The following is a 20,087-nucleotide window of genomic DNA, read 5'->3' as shown; positions in this document are numbered from 1 at the left end:
AGGAAGAAATGTTTATTGGATTCAATTACTCAGCTGATGGCTCATCTAACTTTCACTTGGATTTTAAAAATATGCCTGAAAATGGTTTTCACATAATTTTTTGTTTCTTGTTTTCCATGGAAACCTCCCGTGTGTAATTTATTGACAGCATCTCTGAAGAAAAGAATTATTGATGTTGTTTGTCTGATGTGCCAGATGATGAAGGAGCCAGAAGATAGCTGCAAGTGAAGGCCTTTGTACGGCCTCAAAATGTCAGGACGGTGCGGATACTGAAACACAAAATAAAAGGTATTAATTATTTTAGTATTTATGTAGTTCACACTCTTCCATGTAAGAGTCCAAGGGGCATTTGTTGTGTCTCAGTGAACAGGTGTCTGTGTTTCTTGCCTCTCCCTTCCTGTCCCTATGCATCCAAGTCAAAGACAGTTCACCTTGTCGGGTTCGGTCTTGTGTTTTCTCCAACCTTAAACTCAAACCTGAACATGGCTGTCATTTAGGCTTTATAATGAACTAGAGGCCCGCTGCACGAATTTGTGCATGGGTAAGGTCCTGAGAAGGGTGGGGGCCCAGGACATGATCGGCCCTCCGGGCAGGCAGTGGGATGCCCTTGTGGGCCCGGTATCTGGATCCGTCCTGCTGACGTTCGCGCAGGTTGTCGGGAGCCACCTGGCAGCCACTTTTATAGCCTGTCTTCCCTGTGAAGCGTCTAGGGAGGGGAAGCAGCCACGGTGCCTGAAGCGGACTTCCAGGGGACCGGTGGCGCTGTCAGGATTGTGCTGGTGGCGCTGGTCCATCGGTGTCTGGCCCGTTCTTCGGAGATTGGACCTGCAGGACTGCTGAGGGAGTGGCTGCCGCCAGTCCAGTGAGCCACCAGGATGGGTCTGTCAACAGAGCGGTGCTCCTACTGTGGGAGCGTACTGACCACCAGGGGGAAGCTCCTACGTTGAGCGTCTGCCCCCTGGTGGTCAGTGTGCATCATAGTAACTGGTCATTCTGGTCGTTCTGGGCGTTCCAGCCATTCGGTCGTTTGGTCGCTTAGGCTTTTATATGTATAGATTAGGATTCTCAAAAAACATTTTTGAGATCCTACATGCCTGGCATAATAATGAATTGAAAATAACAATGGATAATGAGTTCTTGCTATTTGTCACATACTCCATAGATGTTCCTTGTGCATTTTATCACTTAAACTCAACAATGCTATGAGGCAGGCTTTAAAGATTAGAGATTAAAAATTCTGAGGCTTAGAGATATTTGTAACTTGCTCTAGGTCACATATCTAGTGCAAACTGCTGCGATTTAAACCCTAATACAAAATTGGACAAATTACAAGATGACAAGTAGCCTGCCTGAAGGAAGCAATGATCTTACCTAATAAAAGAGTAATATGCTAATTGACCGTACATTCGCTATGCCCACAGCCAATCAGGGCGCTATGCAAATTAACACAGCAAAGATGGTGGCCCCCACGCGCTGCCCGGCCCCCCATTGCTGAGGGACCCGGGTGATGGGGGGACCCGATCGGTTGCCGCTGCCACTCCGATCGATGGCCGCTGAGGGACCTGGGCAGCGGAGGTGCCCAGATCGCGGATGGCGGCATGGGGCCAGGCAGTGCCCGCCCCACGCCGCCGCCGGGGTTCAAGCCCCGACCCTGAAAGAAGGCGGAAGGTGGTGGCCAGAGCCAAGGCCTGGGTCCCCGGTGCCGGAGGAAAACTGGTGCCGGCGGAAAACTGGTGCAGGCAGCCAGGTGAAGGAAGGTCTATTGCATGAATTTTCATGCAACGGGCCTCTAGTGTAATAATAAATGATGAAGATTTAATAGAGCTCTGATAAAGTGGTGCTTAAGGAGCCTTAGTAAGAAGATAAAGCTAGAGAGACTCCATTCTTTGGAAGATCAGATTTATAACATTTACACTGCAACTCATGTCCTTTCTTAAAAATATCTTCTGTTGGATAAATACTTTTAGAAAAACATGTTCATGCCTTTAAAAATTATTTATATGATATATCATATTATATTAATATTTAATACTAGAGGCCCGATGAATGAAGATTTGTGCAAGAATGGGCCTTCCTTCCCCTGGCTGCCAGCACTGCCTTAGCTCAGGCTGGAGCCACCTTTCTGCCTTTCCACACTGCCCAGAGGCCTGGAGAGGCTAGGGCGGGGCGGTGCAGAACGCCTACATTGTTGCCATGGCAATGACGCCAGCGTCCCACCCCCAGGCGTTATGCACCTGTGTATGCAAATTAACCCAACATCTTTGTTGGGTTAATTTGCATACTCACTCCTCATTGGTTGGTGGGTGTCACAAAGGTACGGTCAATTTGCATCTTTCTCTTTTATTAGTGTAGATAACTACAACAATTACATTAAATGTTACATTATATTAAAACAATCCCAATGTAGCTCCACCTAATCCTATATATAATTTGCATTTACAGCCATTAATGTCAACCTTTTAGCTGACCAGGCAGAGGCTGCAGTGACTCCATGTTATGTGTATGACTGTGGGACTCTGATTCTTTTCCTTAGTAAGGGTGAGTGTTCTTTTGTATATAAAGATGAGTGGCTTCGATCATTTAGATTCACTGTAACCAACATATGTAATTTCATTTCAGCAGAACTGGAAAGCAAAACAACTGTTCCTAGCTTCTCACAATATGATCTTAAATGTTCTACATGCAAAGACTGAACTAGTAATGGAAAACCAAGGCACTCCAATGTTTTTCTCATACTTTCACCTATTTTCTCTGTTAACCAACTTTCTCCCCCCACCCCCCCGCCCCAACACCATAAAAGGAAACTTAAAAATTACCTCTTTCCAGCGCGAAGCAGGTCAAATGCTTCATTAATTTTTTCAAAAGGTAAAACATGGGTTATTAATGGATCCAATGAAAACTTCTTAGCCATAAACTCAGTCACAAGTCTGGGGACAGAATCTTTACTCTTAAAGCCTGAAAAGAACACGACATCATTGTCAGATGCAGCCAGGGGTAAGAGAACTGGAGAGGAGACTTTCTGAATAGAATTAAAATGGAAGTTCTACTGCTACTCACTTCTACTCACACTACTATTACTGAGGTCAATGAGAGACTGAGTGCTTCAATATCCTCTTGCAGTGGTTAGACTTTTTTGTTTGTTACTTAAAAAAATCTGACTAGCTAGACTAGGGTCCTTGGTTATTAGCTCTCTCACAGAGACATTATTGTGTGCATGGTTATTCCTGAAGTCAAAAAGCAAAATGTGCAACTGTCTAGATTTGGGCAATGAGAGTAAACATGAATTATTGCTATGGATTTCCTGGGTCCTACTAGGTATATTCCATGCCTTGTGCAGTCACACGTATAAAGAGAAGTGGTGCTGAAAGACCCTAGTTTATGGGGACACCAGAAAAGCCTGTCTTGGGAATGTGTGTATTAGTTCTACTTAATTTGGAGCTTATAGATACAAATGACTTAATTTATTTTAATCACATTGCTTTTTAAAAACTCACCTTGACACTTGATAAAGGGAAGAAATCCTACATAATAAAAGCCTAATATGCAAGTGTCCGGTTGTCTGATGACTGGTGAACTGTTCAACCAATCAAAGCATAATATGCTAATGATATGCTAAGGCCACTCAATACTCACTATGATGAACACTGACCACCAGGGGGCAGATAGTCGACTGGTTGACCAGTCGCTATGACATGCACTGACCACCAGGAGGTAGGCGCTCTGACTGGTATGGTTAGCTTGATGCTGGGGTCTGATCCGGACTGAGCGAGACAGGACAAACATGCTGTGGAGCCCTCCTGTGGTCTGTTCCTGGCTGGCCAACCTCCCGTGTCCCTCCCCAGCCAGTGATCATTGCAACTGGGTGAGACAGCTGGACACGCCCTGGAGCCCTACTGTGGGTAGTCTCTCCCTGGCCCTAATTGTGCACTGGTGGGGTCCCTTGTCCTGGCCTGCAGCCTCTCGCAATCCGAGACCCCTTGGGGGATGTCAGGGATGTCTGAGAGCCAGTTTCAGCCCAATTCCGCAGGCCACTCCCCTTGGGAGGGCGCCAGACACAGGGCTCATGGCTGGTGAGCAGCACAAGCCTCTCCCGATTGGACTAATTGGGCACAGTGGGGCCGGGAGCCGTAGGTAGGATACTTCAAAGAGCAAGCCTAGACGTTGGACTGCAGGTTTTGAGTACTAGCAGGTTGGACTGCAGGCGGCGTTGGACTGCAGGTTTCGGCCTGATCCCTGCAGGCCACACAGAGGGAACCCACCCATGTACAAATTCATGCACCAGGCCTCTAATCAAATGATAAAGGTTAATAAAAATTAATCCCTCAAGCCTAAATACATACCACCAAAAATTGCTCCTTTCCAGGTACGCCCACTCAATAGCAGCATTGGGTTCATGGAGAGATTTTGGGAATCAGGAGGTACTCCTACAATGACGCTTACGCCATATGCCTCTTGACAGCTTGCCAAGGCAGCCTCCTGGAATAAAATTAATATTTGGCATCATGAGTCCTCACTCATGATACATGGAATCATGTAATATTGATTTAGCTAGATTGCACACATGTGGAGGGAAGAGATTATGCTTATGGCTTCTTCAATCCCTATAGCCCAGAAGAGTGCTTTAGAATATGCCCATAAAACACTTTTTGAATGAGACAATGGATGAATGAATTTTTGTACACTTAATTCTTCCTTAATAATGTAATGAAGAGATAAACATCATTGCAAACATATCTAATTAAAGTCTGATTCCACAAATACAAGTAATGTTTGTCATCACAAGACTCTCAGGCAAAAATTGAGTTGGTTTACTCATTTTTATTTGTTTATCAAATAGATATTTTGAACTCTACTTTAAATCAGGTGTTTTGATGATGAACAAGATATAAGGTCAATGATATCATCACAATTTCTCTCTTGTCCATTTGATGATCTCCCTTTTTCATGGTTCCTTACATTACTGTTCATTTCTAATATGGACACTTTTTCTGTATTTTTTTCAGCTTTGCTGAGGTATAATTGCCAAATAAAAATTGTATAAATGTAGGTTATACAATGTTATTTTTAGGGGCTACAGTATGATGATTTAATATACATATACAACATGAAATCGTTATCATACTCTAATTGACACATCCATCACCTCACCTGGTTACCATTTTCTTTTCTATAGTAAGAACACTTAAGATCTATTCTCTTTGCAAACTTGAAGAGTAGAATACAGTATTACTGACTATAATCACTATGCTGTACATTGCATCCTGACTTTACCATTCTTATAACTGAAAGTTTGTACCCTTTTACGATCATCTACTCATTCCTTACCCAACCTCAGCCCTGGCATCCACCATTGTACTCCGTGGTTCTAAGACTTCAACTTTATTCCACATATAAAAGAGATCATAAAGTATTTGTCTGTCTCTGTGTGGTTTATTTTACTTAGCGTAATGTCCCCAGATTTACTTATGATGTTGCAAATGGCAGGATTTTCCTCTTTTTATGGCTGAATAATAAGCCACCATATACATATCACCATTTCTTTATTCATTCATCAGTTGACAGACACTGAGGTTGTTTTCACATTTTGACTATTGTGAATCCACTGCAGTAAACATAGGGGTGCAGATACCTATTCGAGGTAGTGATTTCGAGGTAGTAATTTCGTTTTCTTGGGGTGTATACCTAGAAGTGGGGTTACTAGATCATATGGTAGTTTTATTTTTAGTTTTCTAAGGACCCTCTATACTGCTTTTCAGAATGCTGAACCACTTCACATTCCCACTAACAGTGCACATGGGTTGCCTTGCCTCCACACCCCTGCCAACACCATTTCTTGAGCCTTTGATAGCAGCCATCCTACCTGGCGTGGTGCGGTATTGTCTCTGTAATTGTGATTGGCACTGCCCTGGTGATTCATGATGGTGAGCACTTTTTAACATACCCGCTGGACTGAAATGAACATGTTTTAAATGGGCTTTTACCTCCCAAAAATGTATATTGGTTTTACTTTAAACTATTCCTATAATTCTGGAACTTCAAAAGAAAGCCTTCCTCTTCCAGTCAGGGTTTTAAACATGTGTAGTAGGACTCTTTGTCAGGATCCCCCAGCAATGTATACTGATTAGTCCTTTGATTTTGGAGGATGACATCTGGAAAACCAGGTGACCTTGGGACATGGGGTTACCAGACATTTGGTGCCTTCAGATAAAGTAATCAATCCACGTGAGGACTTGGAAGGCGTTTAGCTGGAGAGGTCTTCCTCATGGTAATAGGTCATGTGTGTAAGTATTTGAAAGAAGTATTCTGCATGCTGTGGAGATGGTGGAAGCACTGCATCACTGAGAACATGGTTTCCCATCAGTAGCACCAGGTAACATTTATTAGGAGCTTTCCACTGGACAAGGGGCACTGGGCTAGTATTTTACGTGCATTGTCTCATGTAATTCATCACTATTTGATATGTATTTCTTAAACTTTTTGGTGAAACAATCTGTTGACTTTTAAAAGTATTCAGTCTAACACATAGATTTGGTGCTTAATATGTGTGCCAGGCATTGTGCTGTATGCTGTGTTAAAATGGGGCATGTTTTATGTTAATAAAATGATACTTGTCTTAAATTGCTCACTATTTCTTTTGAGCAAATTGTGGTTTATGAAAACAATCAGATGTCATTTAACATAAAAATTATTAAACCATTTTGTTTAAAAATGTGAGGAGAAATTGAAAAATAAAACTTTTCAATTTGAGAACAGCATTAGTGTTATTTATATTCACTTGATTTGAATATTATAACTAAAAATTAACAAAGTAAATTTTAAATGGCCTAATACTCTAAAAGGGAAATATTACTTGAGCTAGGATGGCATAACTGATGGAATGAAACATTTCTTATAATAATAAGTAATCCAGGCATTAAATAGGAGGTGAAAAAAATCACTATTCATAATTTGAAAAATATTCTGTATGTATAATATTTATATTCTGCTGCCTAAATCTCCAGAATGCAGAAACACGTATTTCAAGGCATCCCATGTAACGTACATACCATGGTGTCAAGCCGACCAATGACTTCAAAGGAGAAATCCACACCTCCAGCGCTCATTTCCTTCAGCACCTCGTGGATGGGTTTCTTGAAGTCCTGTGGGCTGATGCACTCAGTGGCACCCACTTGCTTTGCCTTCGCATATTTGTCTTTGTTGATGTCCACCCCAATGATCCTGGCCGCGCCAGCTGCTTTGCAGCCCATGACAACAGACAGGCCAACTCCTCCAAGGCCAAACACCGCACAGGTGGAGCCTGGGGTCACCTGTGTTTCAGAAAATGCAAAAACAGATTAAGTAATGATTGTTGGAAAGTGCCTAAGCTGTATAAAGTGTCCTGTCTTATCCACTATCAGTACTATTCACACTCTTATGTCCAACTTGCTGTTTTAACCCGTTTTGCCTTCAGTTGCTTCATATTTAAATTGAGGGGTTTGAACTAGATCAGTGTTTCTCAAACTTTGCCAGACATTAGATCCCCCTAGGGAGCTTTAAAACCTCTCAATGGCCAGATCACAGCCCATAACAGTTACATCAGAATCTCTGCAGGTGGGCCTGGTTCCCAGGTGATTCCAATGGAGGCTGGCCTGCGGGGATTGGGCTGAAACTGGCAGTCCAACCTCCCCTGAAGGGTCCTGGAGTGCGAGAGGGCACTCTGCAAAGTTGCTGTTGCTCGACAGCTCCTGCGTTGTGTCTGCCCCCTGGTGGTCATTGAGTGTCATAGCTACCAGTCAGACGGTCGAATGGTCGGACAGTTGCTTATGTTTTTATATATAGAATAGAGGCCCGGTGCACGACATTCATGCACTCGGAGGGCGGGGTCCCTCAGCCCGGCCTGCGCCCTTTCACAGTCAGCAACCCGGGCATGTGCCGTCAGCCCGGCTTATGGCTCAGCGGTGCTCCCCCTGTGGGAGCACACTGACTACCAGGGACCAGCTTCTGCATTGAGCGTCTGCCCCATGGTGTTCAGTGTGCATCATAGTGACTGTTCATTCCGCTGTTGATTTGCATATTACTCTTTTATTATATAGGACTAGAGGCCCGGTGCACAAAATTCATGCACTGGGGGGGGGGTGTCCCTCAGCCCAGCCTGCACCCTCTCCAATCTGGGACCCCTCGAGGGATGTACGACTGCCCATTTTGGCCTGATCCCATGGGTCGGGCCTAAACCAGCAGTTGGACATACCTCTCACAATACGGGACTGCTGGCTCACAACCGCTCGCCTGCCTGCCTGCCTTATTGCACCTAACCACTCCCCTGCCAGCCTGATTGACGCCTAACTGCTCCCCTGCTGGCCCGATTGCCCCTAACTGCCCTCCCCTGCCAGCCTCGTCCCCCCCCAACTGCCCTCCCCTGCAGGCCTGGTTGCCCCTAACTGCCCTCCCTTGCAGGCCTGGTCACCTCCAACTGCTCTCCTCTGCTGGCCTGGTTACCCCTAACTGCCCTTCCCTGCAGGCCTGGTCGCCTCCAACTGCCCTCTTCTGCTGGCCTGGTCACCCCTAACTGCTCTCCCTTGCAGGCCTGGTCCCTCCCAACTGCCCTCCCCTGCTGGCCTGACCGCCCACAACTACCCTCCCCTGACAGCCATCTTGTGGTGGCCATCTTGTGTCCACATGGGGGTGGCCATCTTTGACCACATGGGGGCGGCCATCTTGTGTGTTGGAATGATCGTCAATTTGCATATTACCTCGTTATTATATATGATGGTTTAAGATGCAGTAGGAGAAAGGCATGCTAGTTGCACCATAAGATTTTGGGCAAGTAGCATTATGGATCTGGGCCTACTAGATTTCCAACCTTTTGTGAAGAGGGGCCTTTAAACAATTTCTCCTTCAAATCTACCACCTCTGAAGTGTGTGTGTGTGTGTGTGCGTGCGTGCGTGCATGTGTGTGTGTGTGTGTGTGTGTGTGTTCATGGCAGTGGAGGAGATGAAGCAGTGAGATCCCCTAATGAGTACAATAAATGCATAATGCATAATGCATCACCATAGCTTTCTTGCTTTCCTCATAGGGTTCCACAGGGCAGGTATGTTGGTGATTCTTGGTCTGGAGGTGTATCAGGTAAGGCTTTGGAATCTACTGCTGATCCTAATTCTGGGAGTAGAGGGTCCATGGACTAGATGTTCCTCAAAGGTAACTCTTTCATTTCATTTCCTTTTGCTGCCTCAGGACCTAGAGGGACCTACTGTGCCTGGTGCATGTTTGTGCTGACTCACTGTAGAATGAATGACTAAATAAGGTCCTAGCTCTAAAATTTAGTAATCCCATAAAGAACAAATATAGAAAAACAATGATTGAAAATGGCACCTGTACTTTTTCTTCACTAGTTAACAGCTTTTTCACTTTTTATAAACAGATTAAATTTCTAACTTATGCTCTTAATTTTTTCTGAGAGCACTTTTTACTCATAATTGACACTATATTCTATGGAGTATATCAATGTTATTGTGGTGTGGGAAGGGGGAAATCTACCAGTAAATCTATGAAGAATGACCTCTGACTCTTGTGAGCAATCACTTCCCTTTTTGTTTCTGACAGCCCGAGTGCGACTGGTTTATCATCTGTTGTCATTCCTACCTTGGCAACTTTCACTGCAGACCCATAGCCAGTTGTGAATCCACAGCCAATGAGACAGACTTTCTCTAGTGGTGAGGCAGCATCAATTTTGGCCACTGAGATCTCGTCCACCACTGTGTACTGGGTGAAGGTGCTGGTGCCAAGGAAGTGGTTGATGGGCTTCCCTCTGCAGGTGAACCTTCTAGTACCATCCTGCATGGTCCCGCGAGGCATGCTCAGACTGGCCATTGTAACACACAGACACACAAGGGCTTGAGACATGTGCATAACAGTGTGTAAATTCATTGGCTGTGTAAGGAGAGTAAGGGAAACTTACTCATTTTTCACGCAGAAGTTGCCTTCCGGATGTTTACAAACATTGCATTTTCCACACTGGGGAGTAAAGAGTGGGATGACTTTATCACCTGGAGGGGGATAAAGCAAATTCTTATTAAATGTCTACCCAGGAATTAATAGAGCAAGCACTTAAAGCTACGGGTATGTATTAGAGGCAGTCGTCTTTGAATAGTCTCTCAGAAACAGGATCCAGGCACCATGATGCCATTGGTTATTGCCTGGCAGCATTGTTACTGGTTTGGGTTTGTATGTGCCTGAAGATTGCCGAAGAGGACATGTGACTGTGGGAACAAACATGGATTTTAAAATATTTCCACTGCATTAATGGTTATCTTTTATTCCATGCCCTTTCTCTTGGTGATTTTGATCTCATTAACTTAATAATTAAATCTCAAATGTACTCACTGTAAGTATATATATAAATTTTAGTTATGAGAGGCTGCCATGGGATCACTAGATGTTAGGGACAGCTAGTATTTTGTAATAGTTTGGGATACAGTAAAAATGAGAATTTTGACAACCATTCATGGCTTTTCAAAGTGACTGCTTATCCAGGGGTCCTCAAACTTTTTAAACAGGGGGCCAGTTCACTGTCCCTCAGACTGTTGGAGGGCCGGACTATAGTTTAAAAAAAACTATGAACAAATTCCTATGCACACTGTACATATCTTATTTTGAAGTAAAAAAACAAAACGGCAAAAACACCCGCATGTGGCCCGCGGGCTGTAGTTTGAGGACACCTGGCTTATGCCCTGGCTGGTTTAGCTCAATGGATATAGCGTTGACGTGTAGACTAAAGGGTCCCAGGTTCAGGCACATGCCCTGGTTGCTGACTCAATCCCCAGTGGGGAGTGTGCAGGAGGCGGCCAATCAACATTGATGTTTCTATCTCTCTCTCCCTCTTCCTTCCTTTCTGAAATTAATAAAAATGTATTTTAAAAATTAAGACACAAAGTGACTGGTTATTTTTACTATAAAATGAGTTTCTATTTTTTTTAATTTTAGTTTTCTTAAAGAAAAAATAATAAGAATGTGACAAAAAAGAATTAAAGAAATTACTTTGAAAATCTCAACCCTCAATAATGAGTTAGGCACTTTCTTTTAGAATGAGAACTGAGTTTTACATGTTTTTAGCTGATAACTTAATTTGTGAATTATTTATTTTGCCTGCTATGGTGGAGGGAGCCAGGGCGAAAGTAAAAGTGTCATTTATTGTTAATTTAGTTCTAAGTAAAGGAAATACTAAGAGCTGAAACTCAAACCAGATCATATCTTTTAATATTTTCTCTCAACAATTTAAATATGTATTTGGCAATGGGGGAGGTCAAATCTATTGGCTAAAGTTATATTTTTTTTAGAATTCAACATTATTTTTATTTTCAACTAGCTATTCTACATATCCACAAAACCTACAAAAATTGTTAGGCCATAACATTTAATAGATAAACTTTATATGGAGATTATAGCATGAACATTTTATATTTATTCACTCTTTACCTCTAAAAATATTTATGTACTAGAGGCCCGGTGCACAAAATTTGTGCACAGGACGGGGGTTTCCCTCAGACCGGCCTGTACCCTCTCCAATCTGGGACCCCTGGGGGGATGTCTGACTGCCGGGTTAGGCCCAATCCTGCAGTCGAACATCCCTCTCACAATCCGGGACAGCTTGCTCCTAAACGCTTGCCTGTCTGCCTGATTGCCCCTAACCACTTCTGCCTGCCAGCCATATTGCCCACTAACCGCTCCCCTGCCAGCATGATTGATGCCTAACTGCTCCCCTGCCAGCCCAATCACCCCCAACTGCCCTCCCCTGCTGGCCATTTTGTGGCGGCCATCTTGTGATGGCCATCTTGTGATGACGTGAGGGTGTTGCACGAGGGCATGAGGACCACCTAGGCTTTTATTAGTATAGATATTAATGCACAATACAATTAAGACAAAATAAATGTAAAGGATAAACTAGTATCCTGTAACCAGTCATATTTAGCCATTGTTAAATGTAGTAAAACAGATATTACTTATTGCAGGGCCTTCTGCCAGTTCTCTCCCTTCCTTCTAATTAGTTTGTTTCATTCATTCTGTGTTCAAGAAGGGAGGACAAACTGGAAGGGAAAACCAGTGAATGGGTTCCACTTCCCACCTAGAGGAGATCATGTTGATTCAGTCAGCGCCTCAGGGTCCCCATCCTGGGAAGTCAGCACTGAACAGTTCCCATACACTGACTTACGGGCTCAGGACACAGACTTAGATGTTTTTCCTGTGTCCCATTTGTAGTTCTTTTTGGACCTGAGAGAAGACACTGCTCAGCAACACTGAAATGGAAGTTATTTGATTATGAACTCAGGCAGTAGTTCCCTTTTGATCCTCATGTATCCCAAAGATCTAACCTGGTGCCTGACATATAGCAGGTACTCAACAAATTCTTGCTGAAGGAGAGAACACAGAGTGCATGAATGCATACATGTCTGAGGCAGGAAGGGGGCAGAAAAGGAGGCCTCTGTTCAAGCCCTGGCTCTGCTGCTGCCCTAGGCAAGGTCTTTCATCTCTCATTGCTTCAGTTTCGTCATCCAGGCTGGGTGATCTTGGGGTCCTGAACAGTACCTTCTCCAAGTAGGAGTTCTATACCTGGCTTTACTGTAGTCACCCCTTCTCCAATGCTCTCCACAATGCCGGCTGCCTCATGGCCTATGATCACAGGAAGAGGTGTGACGAAGACTCCATTAACCACATGGTCATCTGACCGACAGACTCCAGTGGCCACCATCTGCAGGGTAAAGGGAAGATAATTAAGTTCAGAAAAATTGTGACCCTCACATGGACTTCACATGCCCAATTTCCTGAAGTTGGACTTTTGAAGAGTTTTCAAGGATTTTGCTAATAATCTCTACTTTTCCCAAATATACAAGATCCTGTTTCTCAAGATTACTCAGTTAAAAACCCTCCGATTCTTTACTCCCTTGCCTTAGGTAAACCAGAGTAATCTATGAAATAATTATTTTTCAAATATTTAAGTCTTATGTAATAAACAAGAATGTATCCTTTTTTATAGAAGTAGAAACTACAGATTAGCACCAAGAAAATTAAGTCAGTTAAGTTCCACTGTGTAATGCTAATTGATTTTGAAATTGATTTTGAAATTAAGTTCCACTGTGTAATGCTAATTGATTTTGAAATGCTAATATATATTTTGAAAAGTGCAAAATATATATTCTTTTGCACTTTTTCCTGTATAAACACATCATTTTTTAAATTTTATTCTTGTGAAAGAATTTTAATCTAAAATGGAGCTGAAGAATATAAAGACGGAAGTCTCATGTATGTGCCATCAGGAAAGCAAACACAAGGACTGAGAAATCAATTTTCTGTAAATGCCAGATTTACAGAAAACTGATAATATTAGAATTTTCCTATATGATAAAGAGTTGGTCAGGAGTTGCCTTATATTAACCTTTGGGAAATGTTGAACTAAAATGACTCTGATAGGATTCATCTCACAAAATAAGCTGAATTGAGCTTTGTTTGTATGACTGGGTTGGTTTTTTTCTCCACGAGAAATTTCCAACACTTGTGTCCATTTGTTTTTGTTTCAAAGATGAAAAAAATGTTTAATGAAATCAAAACAAAAGAATACACAGCTGCAATATTATCATCAGATTAAGAAAAATTCAAGGCTCAAACTAATTAAATGATACAAAAAGAGTATTATATAATAATAAAAAATACAATTATTTTAATATATATATACAATATAATAAAGAGGTAATATGCAAATTGACCATCACTTTAACACACAAGATGGCGGCCCCCATGTGGTCAAAGATGGCCTCCCCCATGTGGACACAAGATGGCCAGCAGGGGAGGGCAGTTGTGGGCAATCAGGCCAGCAGGGGAGGGCAGTTAGGAGGGACCAGGCCTGTAAGGGAGGGCAGTTGTGGGCAATCAGGCCTGTAGGGGAGGGCAGTTAGGGGTGACCGGGCTAGCAGAGAAGGGCAGTTGGGGGTGACCAGGCCTGCAGGGGAGGGCAGTTGGGGGCGACCAGGCCTGCAGGGGCGGGAAGTTGGGGGCGACCAGGCCTGCAGGGACGGGCAGTTGGGGGGAACCAGGCCTGCAGGGGAGGGCAGTTGGAGGTGACCAGGTCAGCAGGGGAGGGTAGTTAGGGGCAATTGGGCCAGCAGGAGAGCAGTTAGATATCGATCAGGCTGGCAAGGAGTGGTTAGGGGGTGATCAGGCTGGCAGGCAGAAGTGGTTCGGGGCAATCAGGCAGGAAGGCAAGTGAATGGTTGGGAGCCAGCAGTCCTGGATTGTGAGAGGGGTCCCAGATTGGAGAGGGTGCAGGCTAGTCTGAGGGATACCCACCCCCTACACCCCATGCATGAATTTCATGCACTGGGCCTCTCTCTCTCTCTCTCTCTCTCTCTCTCTCTATATATATATATATATATATATATATATATATATACACACTATTATACATTTTAACAGACTGTAACTAAACTCTCCCCTCTGTAAATTTCCTGCCCATAAGTACAGCCTACCCCCAACCCTCCATGGACTGGCTTATAGCTTGCTACAATTTGCATGTTCCAAATAGCAACTACTCTTTTATTCTTGAATAAATTCATCTTTTTTACCGACTCAGTTTACCTCTTTATTGAGGTTGACATTAGGATTATATTGTACATACTGTCTGTTCCATTTTTAAAAGTTTAACAATTTGTATTTTTATCTTTCCTTGACAAGAAATATAATTCCATTGTTTGGGTTACGTAGGTTTCCTGGTTCTACCCTTGGTTAGGGCATGTACAGGAGGCAAGGCAACCAATTGATCTCTCTCTCTCTCTCTCTCTCTCTCTCTCTCTCTCTCTTTCTCTCTTTCCGTTTTCCTCTCTCTCTAATCAATGAACAAATAAACATATCCTTGCATGAAGATTAAAAATAAGGGCTTCTTAATAAACTTTTTGTTATTTCCATTTGTACTATTCTCTGAATTTTCTTATACCTAAAATTCAAAAGACGTGAAAAAAGTGTTTCACCTTTATACGAACTTCATGAGCCTTAGGCGGTGCTACCTCCACCTCCTCAATGGAAAAGGGTTTCTTTATCTCCCATAGCACAGCTGCTTTGCATTTTATTACCTGGAAATTGAATAGAAAAAATGATACACATGCTTACCCACTCCTGAAGTCAGGGATTGTGACTTTCATCTTTTTATGTGCAACATCTAGCCCCATGTCTGGAATCTAATAAATGTTATATAGAAATGGAAAACTTCTGATTTGCAAAGAGAATGAAAATACCTTTTTAAAAAGTGTAAAGTAATAACATAAGGAAATATAAATAGAACTAATTATAATGAAGCATTGAGATAAAATGGAATATATTCTTTTAGGTCATCCTTATATTTTTTTTCCCCCCAAGGGTTGTTTATTTGTGATATTTCCTAATGTAGTCAGTCCTGAAATTGGTTGTTTTCCCACAAATGTTGGCTTGTAATGAAGTTTTAAATCACAATTATTTCACTGCTAGAATCACTTGTCTGAACACATAAAAATCTCTTGCTCTCTTGCTTAATTCTCTTCTTAAGCCCCAAAGAATCCGACTTTATGATTCCAGTGCACACTTGCCTCCCTGCATAGGTGACTTCCCTTTCTCCTTGCCTGTCCTCCTCCGATTTTCTCTCCCCACTACTTCTGTGTGCTACTAGTTTGCATGACTCATTTGAAAGTGAGCTTTGGCAGCTCGGTTTTCTTCTCTAATTTATGTGTAGCTATTTTTTCCAGATTAGATGTGAGCCAAAAATCACAGAGGTTACAGCTGCGCACACACACACACACACACACACACACACACACACACACTTACCCACATATTCATACATATATTTAAAAGTGGGATAACTGTGCGTTTGACTTTTTAATCCAGCATAGTTTACCCATAGATGTTCTTTAAAATTAAAGTTGAACACTTATTTTTAGTACTTGAGAATGTAATATAAAACCTGTCTTTATTGTTACAAGCTTATACATTTGAGATCTTTTTTCTAGATAGAAAATTATGTAATAATTTTAATTATGAATTTTAAACTCACAATTGTAAATATAATTTTAAAAGTCAATTGAAAATTAATTGACTTTTGCAAATTAATTTTCATTATTTATATGTCAAGTTCTCCCACTTTGCCGAGTGTTTGTCATGATCAATATCACAATAAATATGAGAGTACTTAGAAATAATACACTAATAGTACATAGGTCCTGATTATCAGGTGTTCATTTAATGGGCAGGCACACTGTGGCCAGTGCTGAATGAGTTACAACTTGATCTTTAAAGCCCACAGGACAGAATTAGTAAGTTATTGCTCTATTTTACAGATGGCAAAGTTGAGGCTCAATTGACTTAGTATCTGACTGAGTAATTTTTGCAGAGTCACAAAGTTTGCTACCCAGAGAATTAAGATCAATCCAACTTTATCTTTTCACCAACCTATGGTAGTAAAAGATTAACCAAAGTTTAAATAACAACAACATTAGTAGCAGTTACTAACATTTGTTGAATTATTTCTATGTACTAGGCCCTGTCCTAAGTGCTAAGGAGTATTAATTTATTACATTCTCACAACTATCTTATGAAGCAGGTGTTATTATGATTGCTGTTTTGCATTTGAGGAAAATATAATGCAGGAAGAATAAACAGGAGAAGTGTTACCACAAAGCTGAAAGCTATGGATGTTGCCCTGGAGGGGGAAGAACTGATTGCTTAGCACTTGCTGTTTTCACGAATACATTTGGTTTACTCATTTGCTCTCTGAACTCATTATTTCTTTCAAGCTGAATTTTGACAGATTTATTTTTAATTTTTCCTAACTTTCTTCATTTGGAATGCAATTTGCCATCACAAAGGTTAATCAGTAACAAATGAAAATAGAATTGAAATGAAAAAACTGACAATTGGCTCCCTTCAGATTTCCAACAAATCATATTGACATATAGGCCTGTTGTATAACACAGTGTGTGTAGAAATCTCAGAAACTTTCAATTGTGTTATCATACCAAAATATTAGAGTGTGTGGTCCACTCCTAACACAACAAATATACTGGACATTTTTTGGGGACTGAGCCGTTAAACAATGTGAATTGATTATATTGAATGATCACATGCATTTCTCTGTTATTGTAAGCACATTGAAGAGGTTAAAAGATCTATAGAAGGCCTAAAATCAAATATTCCTGTTCCTACTACTAATAAGTGATTCAAACTATATCAGTATTAACTTTTTATAAAATCATGTTGACTTTTGTATGGAGAAGATATTTTTCTATAAGATTTCTATGGAAATTTCCTGGATTGAGCCATTATAGGACCCTTTAAAATTAGAATTTGCATGTTGATGTTGGCTTGCTTAACCTTGATGATTCTAATGCTTTGAGATCAATAAAACTTATGTCAGACTTAACTTTCCTCCTGTGTTCATAAAAACAAAAATATGATTACAAAAAATAATGTTTAAGTTATGGCTTCTTAATATAAAGTTAAATTATTGATTAAAAATATCTCTAACTGTAGATTTTCAAATTATTCATGATTGGCTGTAACTACTGCCTATTTATTTAATATGCAAAATAAAGGCTTTAATAGGTACAGAAGCCGTACATTCTTTTAAAGATATTTATCAACAGCCTATTTAAATTCTGGTTCAATATACATTGCATAACAAAGCATATATTCTGTTATGTTTCAGTTTATATGGTTTCTAATTTAGATATAAATTTTAAATTATTCATCAAATGCTATTTCTTTTTGTGTATTATCTAATGAGAATATATTTTCAAAAGTAAAAACAAATATATATGCTTACTTTTCCTGCTGTGCTCATGTTTCTGTTCTCTCTGCAGGCCAGGAGGTGGATGGATTCTTGCAGACCCTTTCCTGCTCGATTACATGAAGCAGATATGTTGCACAGTTATTTTATTTGCTTGAGCAACACCCAGTTCCACACACGTGATCTGCTGTCTTTAAGACACACCCATAACTTTATTCTCAAACCATGTCATATCAGAAAGAAAGGGGCACTAAGCCAGTCCCTAAGACCTGGACTTTGCAATATGCCAATTACAGGTCACAGCTTGATTTCTTTAGTTAAATATTTCTCTCTATATAAACTTAATCTCTCTCCCACGTTTTTCTGGATTCCACATTTATTCTCTCTCAGTCCCCTATTTCCCATTTGTGTGAACTAAGCTGCAACGTCTAATCCTCATGCTGCAGTTAGAAAGGAGCAGTAAGGAAGCAGCACAAATGACATAGGACAGAGAGAACTACAAGCCAGAGGAATGTGTTTGCCCCAGCACCCTCCTCCTCTTTATAACAGAGAAGGCAGACACCAGTCAGTCACAGAAAAGGGGCTCATGACCCTGGCATTTCTGCTCTCCTCAATACCTAGCAGCACTGACTGAGCTCCTCCCTGTTCCAGGCATTCAGTAGGGTCCACTGGGGTGGCAAGGAGGGATAAGCGATGGCCTCTACCTCTGCCTAGAGGTATATGGGGAAATGCTTATGACATGGCCTTGGATTCAAGCCAGACCCTATCTTTACTAGCTGCGTGAACTTGCCCTTAGTTTCTTTATTTCTAAAACAATAGAATAATAATACCACCTCAAAGTATTTTTTGTTGAACCAATGAGACAAACCCTTTAAAACACCGGGAAACCTGGCAGATAGGACAGTCTTCAATAAATATCAGCTACAATGATTACCCATAAAAGAAAGCTCACAACCTATGGCAAAAAGGACACAGGTAAACAAGTCAGACCATCGGACTGCGCTGTTTCAAAGGGAGGGCATCTTACTGAAGGACTCAAAGGAGGCTTTGTAGAGAGAACATTTAAGTTTTAAACTAAATAATTATCTTTTTCACAGAGTCAAAAAAGAAAAACACACACCCCTGTGCATTTCTATTATCCATTGGTCAGTGCCATGAATAAGAGAAAGAATATGAGTTTTATTTTTAATAAGTCTCAAGCCTTATACCAACACTTGGAGCATGCTGCATTTAATTAGATATAGTCTGTCAACATGTATGCATTCGCATAAAGTTCACATTTCTCTAAAATTGTCAAGGGCATGACACTGTTGTCTGTTTTCAACTTTACTTGTGCAGATGCAGAGGGTCATACGGGGCTACACTACATCCACCGGGAAGAGAAGACACTGCTTGTACAGACCGGTCACCACCTTGTTCTCCCTGCTGCTCACCTTCACTTGTGCAGAGCAGCATGAAGAAAGGGAGTCTGACCACTTTTCAGAGATTCTGGGAGGCCTCAAGGAGCTCTTATGGCCAATCCCATTGTACTTGAGTGAGTTTATAGAGTGATAGTGGGATAAGTATTAGGAATAATTTGAATTCAATTTGTGGTCCTCCATTTAGGCTGCTGTTAAAAAGATCAGTTTAAACAGCAAACTGGTTTAAACAACAATTTATTTCTGATAGTTTTGGCGGCTGGAAAGTCTAACATCTAGGTAAAGATGGACTCAGTTTCTCGTGAGAGCCCAATTCCTGGTGTGTGGACAACCATCCTCTGCGTTGTCACATGGTAGAAAGGGAAGGGAGTTCTCTGGAATCTCTTTATATAAAGGCATTAATCGAATTTATGAGGGCTCCAGCCTATGATCTCATTGCCTCCCAAAGGCTCCACCTCCAAATACCTTGACATTGGGGATTAGGTTTCAACATATGAATTTGGGGGAGGACACAACACTCAATCTATAGCAGGTGTCCAACCTGGTTCAGGTGTCCAGCCATGAAACAATCAATTAAAACCAGACAGTTGAGATCATGCAGCTATAGAGAACTCTACAATTTCTGATGGTATCACGAAGCTGGTAAGTGACAGTGGCAGAATCCTTAACCACATCTGTCTAATCAGTAACCCATATTCTTTCCACTCCTCTACAAAAATAGAGCAAGGCATAACAGAGTTGGAGTAAACATTCTGCTATCTATCCAAAAAGCCCTCATCATTTTAGAAGCCTCAGAAAGAACACTGCTGGCAAGGAACTCCAAAATTATCCATTCCAAATTCCTTGTTTTATAGGCCAAATGTCATGGCAAAGCAATGTGGCTAATATTTAC

General features: G+C 41.5%; 1 protein-coding gene across 1 annotated transcript; it reads right to left on the bottom strand.

The window, feature by feature from the left end:
- Nucleotides 1-244: 244 nt before the first annotated feature.
- Nucleotides 245-17,933, bottom strand: LOC307100711 (alcohol dehydrogenase E chain; the record flags this gene model as incomplete). Its single annotated transcript, XM_079773258.1, has 9 exons — nucleotides 17,814-17,933; nucleotides 14,992-15,093; nucleotides 12,584-12,722; nucleotides 9,936-10,023; nucleotides 9,620-9,839; nucleotides 7,047-7,307; nucleotides 4,341-4,476; nucleotides 2,817-2,955; nucleotides 245-269 (listed from the first exon to the last, which is right to left on the bottom strand). Exons 1-9 carry the CDS (start codon nucleotides 17,829-17,831, stop codon nucleotides 245-247), a joined length of 1,128 nt encoding a protein of 375 aa, XP_079629384.1. The 5' UTR covers nucleotides 17,832-17,933.
- Between the last annotated feature and the right edge of the window lie 2,154 nt (nucleotides 17,934-20,087).

This window comes from Cnephaeus nilssonii (assembly GCF_951640355.1).
Source record: "Cnephaeus nilssonii genome assembly, chromosome: 1".
NCBI lineage: Eukaryota > Metazoa > Chordata > Mammalia > Chiroptera > Vespertilionidae > Cnephaeus > Cnephaeus nilssonii.
The sequence above is the reverse complement of the archived record's forward strand: the minus strand, read 5'-3'. Positions and strand labels throughout refer to the sequence as shown.